Genomic DNA, 12,601 nt, shown 5'->3' on the forward strand with positions numbered 1-12,601 from the left:
CCTACAGCATTAGTTCTCTCTAAATACAGAAACAACAGCAGTTTTGTGAGTGAGTGAGTACTCAGGGTGGCCTTTCCTTACTTTATGGCATGGACGGTTATTTTTTTAACAGATTTGTTTATTTTTAACTTACAATAAAGATTGTATAATTATATTGGCTCAAAATGAACCATAACATTCACAGAATAATAAGTAGCATCAGATAAAGTTTGTTCATTCTTTCATTTAAAAGTATAGATGCGGGGGCTGGAGAGATGGCTCAGTGGTTAAGAGTACTGATTGCTCTTCCAGAGGACCGGGGTTCAATTCCCAGCACCCACATGGTAGCTCACAACTGTCTGAAGATCCAGTTGCAGGAGATCTGACACCTTCACACCAATGCACATAAAATAAAAGTTAAATAAACCATAAAAATATTAATAAATAAATAAATAAAAGTATAGATACTCATATTGGACAGGTTAATGTGCCTGTCCTAAAATAAATTGTCAGATAATCTGGAAAGTCTTATACTAACGTTAGAGATGGCTTTTCGAGTCTTAGATTGTGACAGTCATCAGGAAATACAGATTCCTTCGGGGCTGGTGCATATACTGTTTTTGTTTTAATTTTCATTATTGACCTGATTATCCTTTTATCTGCAGAATTAAATCAGTTATAGAGAATTGTGTTTTAAAACTAGATAATGCTTTTGTCTTTTCTCCTATATAAAAGTGTGCATTTGATTTTACTTTTTTATGTTAACTGCATATGCCAGTATACAGCATTGTTCAGATGACTTATGTGTTGTAATAAGAGCGGCAGGGCTGAGTCCCCGGCACCCGGCCGCCCGCATGGCTAGCTTATGCCCCGAAATAATTACACGGAAACTGTATTCTTTTAATTACTGCCTGGCCCATTAGCTCCAGCCTCTTATTGGCTAGCTCTTACATATTGATCTAACCCATTTCTAATATTCTGTGTAGTACCACGAGCTGGCTTACCAGGAAAGATCTTAACCTGCTTCTGTCTGGAGTGGGAGAATCATGGCGACTCCTGACTCAGCTTTTTTCTCCCAGCATTCTGTCTGTTTACTCCACCCACCTAAGGGCTGGCCTATAAATGGGCCAAGGCAGTTTCTTTATTAAATGAAAATAACTCCTCCATCACTTATGTTTTCATTTTAATTATTTTTTGTGGTACTAGGAGGTAAGAAGATAGGGTCCATGCTAGGTAGGCACTAGACCACTGAGCTGCATTTCTAATGTAATCTCTTAGTCATTTGAAATATTCTCATTTTTAAGTATAATTTTTGTTTGTCTTTTTCCAATCAGATTAAAGAATTTGCCTTTTAGCTTTACAAAGCTACAACAGTTGACTGCTATGTGGCTCTCAGATAATCAGGTGAGTGTTCTGAACTAGTATTTGGCTGGACTTCCAATTGTGTTATGTAATTATACCCTTTAATTTATATAGTGCCACATAAGAGCAGTTATACCTTTGTTCACATGTAAAGATGCATTTTTGTAGATATGAAGAAATACCTTACCATATTTAGAACCAATGTTTAACACAGATATAGATATATAAGTGATTTTGTTGTATTTTAGCAAGTTTTCAAACCCATAAAAATATAGAGACTGGAAATCAGATTCAGTTCTACCTAACTTTTTGTATGACTTACTACCATTGTCACTTCTTTTTGAGTGCACATGAAAATCTGTTCTCTCAGCAGTTTTGAGCATAGGGGCATTCAGAGCATTCTTTGCCCTATTCTTTTCCTCTTCTCACCTTAAACCTCTCAGAAATGCTGTCATGTTTGTCTGAGACAGCAGTAAGTGAATGCCCCTAGGCTCTCTAGTACCCTACACCTTACCAACTGCAGACTCAAGAAGTCAGTGTACATACTTGTTTTGTTCTGTCTTCTGTTAGTGCTTCGATATAAAATATGTTAGTAAGTATTTGATGAATGAGTGATTTTAGGTTTCAGAGGAAGAATACCAACAGGTGACATCTTGAGTTTTTATAGCTAGAGAACTGAAGGAGTATCTAAAATTAAATGGAATTAAAGAGCAGTAGTTAGACATTCAGGGTATGGGAAAAGCTCAGTAAACTAATTCTTTTCTCTGCCCAGGTACTCCATAAGTAGCAGTGGTTATAAATTTTATGAAGTATAATTCATATGCCATTCAATTCACCCATTTTAAAATATGCCAATTTTGATCTGTGCAGTGGGTTGTTTAAAGGATAATAGCAGAATAATTTTAGGGAAATTGGTTTTTACAAATGTCCTAGATAATTTTGATACTGCCATTTAAAGGGGTTGCTTCTTTACACACTAAGAAATGATTGGACCAAAAAGTTTATCTATGTTCTTTATAGTTTATATCTGTTGAATTGCCTTTGACTGTGGAAATATTTAATATAAGAGGAGGGAACGCAGATTGAGTATTCCATATCTGATATACTTGGGATAAGATATTTTGGAGATTTTTGGATTTTCTTTTTATTGTTGTTGTTTTGGTTTTTCAAGACAAGGTTTCACTGTGTAGCCCTGGCTATCCTGGATCTCTCTCTCTATAGACCATTCTGACCTCAAATTCACATAGATTTACTTGCCTCTACCTCCCAGAATTTTTTTTTTTTTTTTAATATTCACAATTAAAGCCGGGCGGTGGTGGCGCATGCCTTTAATCCCAGCACTCGGGGGGCAGAGGCAGGCAGATCTCTGTGAGTTCAAGGCCAGCCTGGTCTACAAGAGCTATTTCCAGGACAGGAACCAAAAGCTATGGAGAAACCCTGTCTCGAAAATCAAAAAAAAAAATCACAATTAAAAAATAAGATAGGAATAAAAGTCTAACTATAAACTTTATTAATATTTCATATATTACTTACATATATGAAAAATAATTTATGTAGCATTTAAAAATTTTTAGTTCCTGTAAATAATTTATGTAGCCCTTGTAGACCAGGCTGGCCTCGAACTCACAGAGATCCGCCTGCCCCTGTCTCCTGAACCCTGTCTTGAAAAATCAAAAAAAAAAAAAATTAATTTTTAGGGTTTTTTTTTTTTCAGCATAAACTTTCTCTTGACGTCAGATGTGTCCCGTTCTACTTGGGACAACCATGTCAGTGCTCAGTGTTTTCAGATTTTGGAATATTTTGAAATATTTTAATTAACTATGCTCTGCCTGGGGTTGAGGAGATTGGTGGATAATACAGAGATTGAATTTAGAAACCAGGATGATGTGTGCAGGACTGGCTTTTACGTTTGACGATAGACCAGGTGAGCTCTCAGAGCAGTGTTAATACCGTCATCTCTGTCCTTCTTGTCAAAAACAGTGTGAGTGAAGAATCAGCCTGTTTTTGAGATTTCAAGGAAGCATATTTTTAGGAAAGAGTAGACTTACCACTTCCATTATTTGAGAAAGTCAAGTAAAATGGTCAGAATATTTGAGACTATAGGACAGTTCCGTTTTTTACTAGGTAGAAGTCACAAAATTTTTAAGTATTTGGGAATAAGATTTCAGAATGGAATCAGGTTTTCACAAGAGTTTATTTGGAGAATAAACTGAAAGATAATATAGAAGAGAAGACTACCTACTTGGAGTTATTTAAGGCTCTTAATGGTAGAATTTTAGGTGAGTATATTAAAAATAAGAGTTAGTTGTATTAGAACAGATATTGATACTATTTGTTAACCATTTAGAAGAAAGATACTAGAAAAGAATGAAGTCTAAAATACCTGGTGGTGTAGTAATAAGAGTGGCGGGGCTGCGTCCCCAGCACCCGGCCGCCCGCATGGCTAGCTTATGCCCCGAAATAATTACACGGAAACTGTATTCTTTTAATCACTGCCTGGCCCATTAGTTCCGGCCTCTTATTGGCTAGCTCTTACATATTGATCTAACCCATTTCTAATATTCTGTGTAGTACCACGAGCTGGCTTACCAGGAAAGATCTTAACCTGCGTCTGTCTGGAATGGGAGAATCATGGCGACTCCCTCACTCGGCTTCTTTCTCCCAGCCTTCTCTTCTGTTTACTCCACCCACCTAAGGTTTGGCCTATCAAATGGGCTAAGGCAGTTTTCTTTATTAGTTAACCAATGAAACAACAGATAGAAAGATGACCCACCTCCATCATTTCCCCTTTTTCTGTTTAAACAAAAAAGAAAGGCGTTCACTTTGACATAGTAAAATTACATATAACAGTTATCAAGCAAGAATTACAGTTACAATATTTATATCTATTTTATCTTTTATCATAACCAAGGAAAACTATAACTATCTATCCATTCTTCAACTCCATCAAAGACTCCAAAAGGATATAATATTACCTAAGTAAACAAGAGATCCAAAACTCTAGAAATGACAGAGACATCTCGCTGCCTGGACAGTCACCCAAAGTTCTTTTGTATTGTTGGGGCATCCATCTTCAGCCTTCAGGCCTATAGTATCCAGCAGACTTTTCCATGAAACAGGAAATTTCAAAGACAGTTCAGTCACTTTTTGCTGTGTCCTGCAGAATGTCTCGCAGACTCTTTCATGAGTCAGGAACCCCGAAAGACCATCTCACCTTTAGGCAAGTTCAGCAGTCCTTTTTCTGCGGGTTCTCTGTGTCCAGTTTATGCAACAGTCCAGGCATGAGCAGTTTCATGCCCAAATGGCTATCAAACTCCATAAGAAGCCTCTTCGATGCCCATCTTCCTCTTGAAGTAGATTGGTGCTGCCAGGAGCAGAAGTGTCTCATTTTCATAAAAAGCCCTAAGTTATTAAAATATTAAATGCCATATTCTGCAGTCTTTGAAAGATATGAAGAATGCCTATCTAGCTGAAATATATCTATGCACATCTAGAAAATCTAACTAACATGACTAAAAGCTTGACAATTATCGATGATTATCCATTAACAACCTATATACATTACATTTTTAAATGAACTATACAGTCACAATACCTTAATCAAGATTAGAAATATGCATATACATATAACAAAATTGACCTTAAAATCCATACCAATGCAAATTATTCATATCTATATCATATCCCCCTTTAAATGTAAAAGAACATTTATAAACCATATTTGGGAACATGGGCGCAGTTTTTCTCTCCAAACTGCTTCCTGCTGAATGGGGGCGCTGTATTCAGATCTTTCATGGTGTAACCTGTGTGTCAGGGTCATCTCAGTCGGCAGTTGAGTGAAGTAATTTTCTGAAGGTGTTCACAGCAACCTTTCAGGAGGGCGTGGTCTATCATACCATATTGGATAGAAGCAATTAACAGAGTCTCATCCTCTGTGAAAACAAAAGAAGACCCTCTCCAAAGCATCATATCCTTAGACCCATATTCTGAAATCATAATACCCTTATATCCATTCTGGTTTAGCTTGGCAGCCCATATAATGAAATGTCTCTCTGCAGTTAGCTCCTTTATAGTCAAAAATTTTAAAGAAAACACAGTAATACAAAGAATCCAGACTCTCTGTGAATTTTCCATTTTTACGTGGCTTATTTTTCTTTATTTCTTTTAATCTATAACTATCTGTATTTTGTCTCTTTAAAGACTTTACCCTTTTTTTTAAGACATTAAATAATAAGACTTTATTATTTATATATATTTTTTCTCTCTCAAGCCTACGTACACTCATCCAACACTGTGGTCTTTTATGTCTGAATCTGTTTTATTGTGAATCTGTAATTTTTTTACTATCCAGGAGCATTTTTTAAAATATTAAGCAGTTCTTAAAAACCTAAGTTGCACCATTTAGAGGTATTATGGTACTGCCTGTGTCCTGCCCAGTCTAAACCTTAACTGCGCTGTTATTATGGTAATTACGGTAGTTCCTGCCTGAGACCAGCAGAGTTCCACGTGGCGGAGCTGAGCCGCTCTTGTATCAGAACCATTTGGTGCCCCTGAGTCACACACAGTTCCAGGCACACAGCAGTCCACATTGCCATCAAGCAAGCCGTAGCTCTTTACTCCAAATGCTCCATTCAAAAGCTCTGTCTCCTGCAGGAGCCAGACAGAGATCGTGATGGCGGCACAGCCCAGAAAGCCGGCATTTTAAAACAGCCAATTTTTTCCTGCTGCTGAGTCAGGACAATTTCTTTGCCGCATGCAACCCACAAACAGCAAAAAGCTGTCTTAAATTTTCTCTGTGTCCTTTTTAAGCCCTCTCGGGTTTTACGTGGAGTTCATTAGCACGTTGGGCGCCACTCTGTTGTAATATGAGCGGCGGGGCTGCGTCCCCGGCACCCAGCCGCCCGCATGGCTAGCTTATGCCCCGAAATAATTACACGGAAACTGTATTCTTTTAAACACTGCTTGGCCCATTAGCTCCGGCCTCTTATTGGCTAGCTCTTACATATTGATCTAACCCATTTCTAATATTCTGTGTAGTACCACGAGCTGGCTTACCAGGAAAGATCTTAACCTGCGTCTGTCTGGAATGGGAGAATCATGGCGACTCCCTCACTCGGCTTCTTTCTCCCAGCCTTCTCTTCTGTTTACTCCACCCACCTAAGGTTTGGCCTATCAAATGGGCTAAGGCAGTTTTCTTTATTAGTTAACCAATGAAACAACAGATAGAAAGATGACCCACCTCCATCATTGTGGCTCCACCAAGTGTCTTGTTGGTGCCATTGATGGAGATAGAAGAGAAGCAGGGTTCAACTTACTGATTACTTTTGAGCACTGTCTGTTTAGCAGCTAACTGGAATAAATGTTTAGATAACTAATTTAAACCTTCTAAATGGTTTTTTTCCTTAAAAAGCATTTTACAAAAGGATATACTAGAGACAGCAAAATAACATAATGGAAAACGTTTTATAACATTTTTAGTAAAATCTCTGTGTAGTAAATAATTCATAGGCTATAGGTATTCTTGGCATGTTGAAATATTTTATAATTGTTTCAGTGATAAATAATACATATTGAATTTGCTTTTTATTAAAATTTTATTTTCTAGATTTCTATGTGGTTTCAAATGAATGCTCAAAAGTGTTCTTTTGTATATATACAAATTTGTTTTTGTAACTTGTACCTTGATAGTTTGTAAAATTGGTGGATGGTTATTTGTAGGGATTATTAGATATATATTTTCTTTTATTGACAAAGGTTTATTAAAAATTAACCATTTGTTTTCTTTCCCTAGTCCAAACCTCTGATACCTCTTCAAAAAGAAACTGATTCAGAGACTCAGAAAATGGTGCTTACTAACTACATGTTCCCTCAGCAACCAAGGACTGAAGAAGGTAGGAATTAAAGACTTCCTCCCCTTCCCCTTAAGTGCCAAGAGAAGTTTTAGCTCCAAAACTTTTTATTACTTCATTGGAATTTAGAATATTGATCAGAAAGTTTTCAGGAAATAGGTGGATAAGTAACATTATAAGTTGAATATAGAGGTGTGGAAATGTGTGGTGTGCTTTCTTTATTTATGTAACACTGATAATGTTATCATTTGTAGCACTCCTTACTTCAAATCACACTTGACTAAATATTAGGAATGCTTGTGAAGCATTGTGTGATTAGAAGTATTCAACCAGGACATGGTTTGTTCTATTGTATATAATACCCTTGGAGTCCACACTCTAGATCAAGGTCATCTGTGAAGCTACTATCTAGTCACTACTAAGTTACTTCCTAGGTTTTGCCAAGCCAGAGAGAATATATTCTTTTTTTTTTTTTTTTTTTTTTTTTTTTTTTTTTTTTTTGAGACAGGGTTTCTCCGTAGCTTTTGGTTCCTGTCCTGGAACTAGCTCTTCTAGACCAGGCTGGCCTCGAACTCCCAGAGATCCGCCTGCCTCTGCCTCCCGAGTGCTGGGATTAAAGGCATGCGCCACCACCGCCCGGCAAGAATATATTCTTAAATATTGGCCGCTAGTGTGTACTTGTGAATTATTGTGTGAAGACAGAGGACCAAATTATTTTTAATATATTTTGTTTTGTTCTGTGTTTAACATTTTTAAAATTACACTTAAATGTCTTTTTATATATGTGTTAATCTTTCTGAAGACAGTAAGCATATCTATGGTCTGAAGTTTCTTAGAAAGTAACTCAATATAAAATGTTAAAGAAAAGTGTAAATTCATTGTTAGTCTTAATGATAATTAGGGGGCGTGAGAGGTAGCTCAGTGGTTAAGAGCATTTCTATTCTTCCAGAGGACCCAGATTCCTAATCTTAGCACCCACTTGACAGCTTATAATTGTCTGCAATTCTAGTTCTAGGGTATATGGTTCTCTCTTCTGGACTCTATGGGCCCCATGCATGCATGTAGCACACAGAGATACATGCAGGTAAAAAGCACACACACATAACATAAAAATAAAATAAACCATGGTAAGTTAAGTGAGTGAGTTTCCATTTTCTCATTTTTAAATGAATTTAGCAGTTCCATTTGAACCAGCTTCCAGTCTATACTTGAGTGCCAGCAACAGAAATATTTCATTATATGGCGTTTCTCTGAACTAAGAAATCATTTCCTGTCTTTCTTTAAAATGTTTTAAGTACTGTACTAGCATTCTTTACTACCAAAAGGACAATTAACTTGATCACATTGCATAGCAGGTAGTAGCTACAGGACTCTCACACCTTCTTACTCTGTCAGTCAAGCTTTACATTGTTACAGTTACAGAAGAGGAGAAACAAGGAAAGAAAGATATATCTTTAGAAGTCTCATTTTATCCCAGTAAGAAGGTGGAGGAGATCCAGAGCAGTTTCTGTCAAGGTGTCAAGGAATTCTGTCAAGGAATAGGTTGGGGACCTGGTATTACCCTTAGAGGCATGTTTCCTCCAGCACAAGCCCAGCCCTAAGGTTTCCACAGACTCCTAGAATAGTACGACTATCTAGAATAGAATATTCCTAGAATAGTGAAGACCAACTGTTCAAACATGAACCTGTGGGAGATATTTCATATTCATATCAATACTTAGTGCTATTTCCTATTTTCATAAATCTTCAGAGATCAGGAAAAATGAAAAAAAAATTGAGTTTGGAATAAAAGCAAGCAAACAAATATTTTGTTAACATGTTCAAATATTTGGTATCATTTTCTGTCCTGTTCTATTAGTACCATAAATAGTATTTGCCCATTTACCTTTTCTGTCTGTTTTATGGTTTTGGTAATTGAACCTAGGACCTTACAAATGGTAAGCAAGCACTGTACCAGTGGGCTATACCCCAGTGTTGCACATCCATTTAAATTTAATTTCTGTTTTTTTTTTTTGAGACAGGGTTTTCTGTGTAGCCCTGACTTTCTTGGAACTAGCTCTGTAGACCATGCTGGCCTTGATCCATCTGCTTCTACCTCCCCAGTGCATTAAAGGCATGAGACACAACTGCCTGGCCAAACTTCATTTCTAGCATGCAGAATTTTTATTTACATGTGTCTTGGAGTTTATACTGTAAAGCACTATGACCAAAAGCAACTTTTGGCAAGAGAAGGGTTTATTTCAACACTGGATGAAATTCAAGTCAGGAACTCAAGACAGGACCTAAAGCAGAGGTTGTAGAGGAATGTTGCTTACTGGCTTGCTCCTGATGGCTTGCTCAGCTTAATTTTTTATAACATCCAGGACCACCAGCCCAGGAGCGGAACTGCCCACAGTGAACTTGGACCTCTTACACCAGTTATCAACCAAGAAAATGCAGCGTAGACATATCTGATGGGGTCATTTTTTTAAATTGAGGTTCCCTCTTAAATGACTATCTTATGGCAAGTTGACATGAAAGTAGTCAACACAACATTTAGCAATGTGTCAGTACTGACAGTTTAAAAATAAGTACACTAGTTCATTATGGAAACAGTTCTACATTTTATTATTTTGATAAATGAAGTTAGAAGTAGATTTAAATACATAGAAAAGAGATGTATCTTTTAAGTTTATTCTTAGAGCTTTAATTATAGACCTTTCAATAAATTTATTTATATTTTGCATATCAAAAGCCTAACTTGGATTTCAATAGAAAGTCTGAATAGCCTTTGCTCTTCCTAAATAAGTGTTACAGAAAATACCTATGAAACAATAATCTTATCAAAGCAAGTTTCTCTTCTTACAAAGATGATAGTGTTCTCTTTGCCACATGATAGAAACAAGGTAGATGAGTTAAATTTTTAATCTGTTTAGTTATTTCCAATCTTTTCATTAAGTCGGCCCTTAAAAATCATCAGTTCGAGTGACTTTGAAACAAGTTAAATATTATATACCTGTAACTTCTCAATTTTACAGCCGTCTTCCAACAATATACTATGTCATCAGTTGCTTCTAGTTCATAGAGTTTAGAGTATTTACTCTCTGATCATTTTTAGAAGTGTTTTTGCTAGCCCCTTCTCTAAGTTGTGTAAACTGTGAATGTTTTAACCACAAATAGATATGCCTTGACCTCTTAACTTTACTGTTTCCTATTTTCATGATTCAGATTCGCCTGGCCTTTTTTTATCCAGCCCCTATTTTAGCTGACTTCCTATTATGATTTCTTCTTTTAAAGGATGATTATTTAGATAAGGAAGTGCTGTTCAGATTCTGATAGAAAGAATTATGCTGTCATAATTTTGGTTTTATTTTGGAATTTGTTTTAAGGTAGAGGGAGCTAGAGTCTGGAAATTTGTAATGATTAATTAATCAGAAAACTCTTAGATTTCCTTGGAGTTCATTTGCCCCTTAAAGTACCTTACCATAGGTATACACGAATATAATGTACTCACATCTCAAATTAGAAACTGTACTGTTTGGGGTTGGAAAGTGGGATCAGCAGGTAAAGGAGCTTACCACCAAGTCTGATGACTTAAGTTTGATCCCTGTAATTCACTTGATGGAAGGAGATAACTGATTCTCTTATTCTCCAACCTTCGTGTGTATTCCATCATATTCCCATGCAATTAATAAAACTAAGAGAAAAAATTACAGTAGTGTTTATCAAGAGGATGATGAATTACCTTTGAACTTCCAGGAAATGTTTTTCTTTATCCCAGTACCTCTAAGAAATAGATGACTCATATGGTGAATATTACTGTTCAAGTTGTAGCTTTATGCCAGCTTGAGAGGAATTGTGTTCACTTTGTTAAATTGAACTTAATCTGGTTTTGTCATCCTGTGAGACAGTTGCTATTAGAGCTAAGTAAAACCACTTGCCTTTCAGAATCTAAAGGTGATAATGATGAGAAAATTTGAAAGACTTAGGAATGAGAATCTCAGTCTAGGTTGAGGAATTAGTATTTTTTGGAGAAAATGTTTCACTTTGTAGCAATGACTGACCTAGAATTCTTTGAATTCAAAGATATGATAAGTGCTGGGATTAAAGGTGTGTACTACCATGTCTGGCCTAGTGGAATTAAACTTAAGCAGGGAGAAGAGAATGTATGATTGTTTTTAAAATTACCTCTATTCTATTATTTAGGTACATATTGTATATAAAATGTAGAGAACTCGGAAAACAGCCTGGTAGGGTAATATCAATCTGGAGTACCTCTCTGAGAGTTTTTATCTCCCCCCCCCCCCAATAGTGACACGAAGGGTAACAGTAATGTGAAAGAAATTAGCTTCTGGTTTTCAGAAAGGACATTTGAAGGAAGTGATAGGGTGTCATGAAATGGAAAACATCATTAAAGAAGGAAGTAAAACCTAGAGTGGTTTTGCATGTTGGAAAAGAAAGATGGCTAACAATGTGAACATTTACCAACAATCAGGGCGTGACCTAATATATAGCAGGAGGGTACATGACAGAAGTGGGAATGTTTTGAGTATGACTATAGTTATGAATCCCTTATCTGATTTGAAGATTAACTTTGGCATTGAAGATGTCTACGAACTAAGATTACAGAGTAGGGTGGCACCACCAGGCATTCCCATTACTCAGGATATAGCAAATCTTGAAAACGACCTGTAGTCACATTCAGGAGTGTTTAATGAATTCGCCTCAACATTCAGATTTGTGAGACTGTAAAGTAAGAGTAGGAAATCATATTACCTGGTACCCTGAAGCTTGAAAGGTAAGGAATTTATTCAAAATACTAAGAAACGTAATTAACCAGTAGCTATTGAGAGTGAGAGCCATGGTCAGAGTTACAAACTCTGGGATTCTTGTATAAAATTGCTTTAACTCTTAAGCATTTGGAGGCTGACTGGTGATTGCAGCTGCTACCCAAGGACTATCAATGACTCTGGAGTCAAAGCATTTGCCAACCAAGCATGGTAATTATCTTCAGAATTCATGTAAAGGTAGAAGGGGGAAAATAACCCACAAAATCGCCTACATACATACATGCGCACACACATGCATACATGCACATGCTCTAATGACAAGAAAGAATTTTAAAGATTACTACCTAACCTAAGTGAGTTAATTTCATGAATCCTAGAAGTAGACTGTTAAAAACTGCCTGGCTCTGATTGCCTCTCTTTGTCTTCTGGACCTGGGTCTCCCATAGACCTGGTTGACCTCCAACCCGCCATGTATGTGAGGATGAACTTGAACATACGATATTATGTCTCTCCCTCCCCAGTGCTGTGATTAAAGGCATAGTGCTACTCTATCTGGCGTGTGGGTTCATTTAGTGCTTGAGATTGAACTCAGGGAGTCATTTTACTGAAGTATATCTGTTGACAGAGATTTCTGTCCCATTA

At 36.7% G+C, this 12,601-nt stretch overlaps 1 protein-coding gene across 7 annotated transcripts in view; it reads left to right on the forward strand.

Moving 5' to 3' along the window:
* The window catches only part of Erbin (erbb2 interacting protein), a 111,542-nt gene that overhangs the window by 67,814 nt on the left and 31,127 nt on the right, over nucleotides 1-12,601 (forward strand). For all 7 annotated transcript variants that reach the window (XM_057789402.1, XM_057789400.1, XM_057789397.1 and 4 more), the window contains exons 14-15: nucleotides 1,314-1,383; nucleotides 7,133-7,232. In XM_057789402.1, the coding sequence (XP_057645385.1) occupies nucleotides 1,314-1,383; nucleotides 7,133-7,232 (170 nt within the window). The remainder of the gene's footprint in view (nucleotides 1-1,313; nucleotides 1,384-7,132; nucleotides 7,233-12,601) is intronic.

Source organism: Chionomys nivalis, chromosome 15 (assembly GCF_950005125.1).
Source record: "Chionomys nivalis chromosome 15, mChiNiv1.1, whole genome shotgun sequence".
Classification (NCBI taxonomy): domain Eukaryota; kingdom Metazoa; phylum Chordata; class Mammalia; order Rodentia; family Cricetidae; genus Chionomys; species Chionomys nivalis.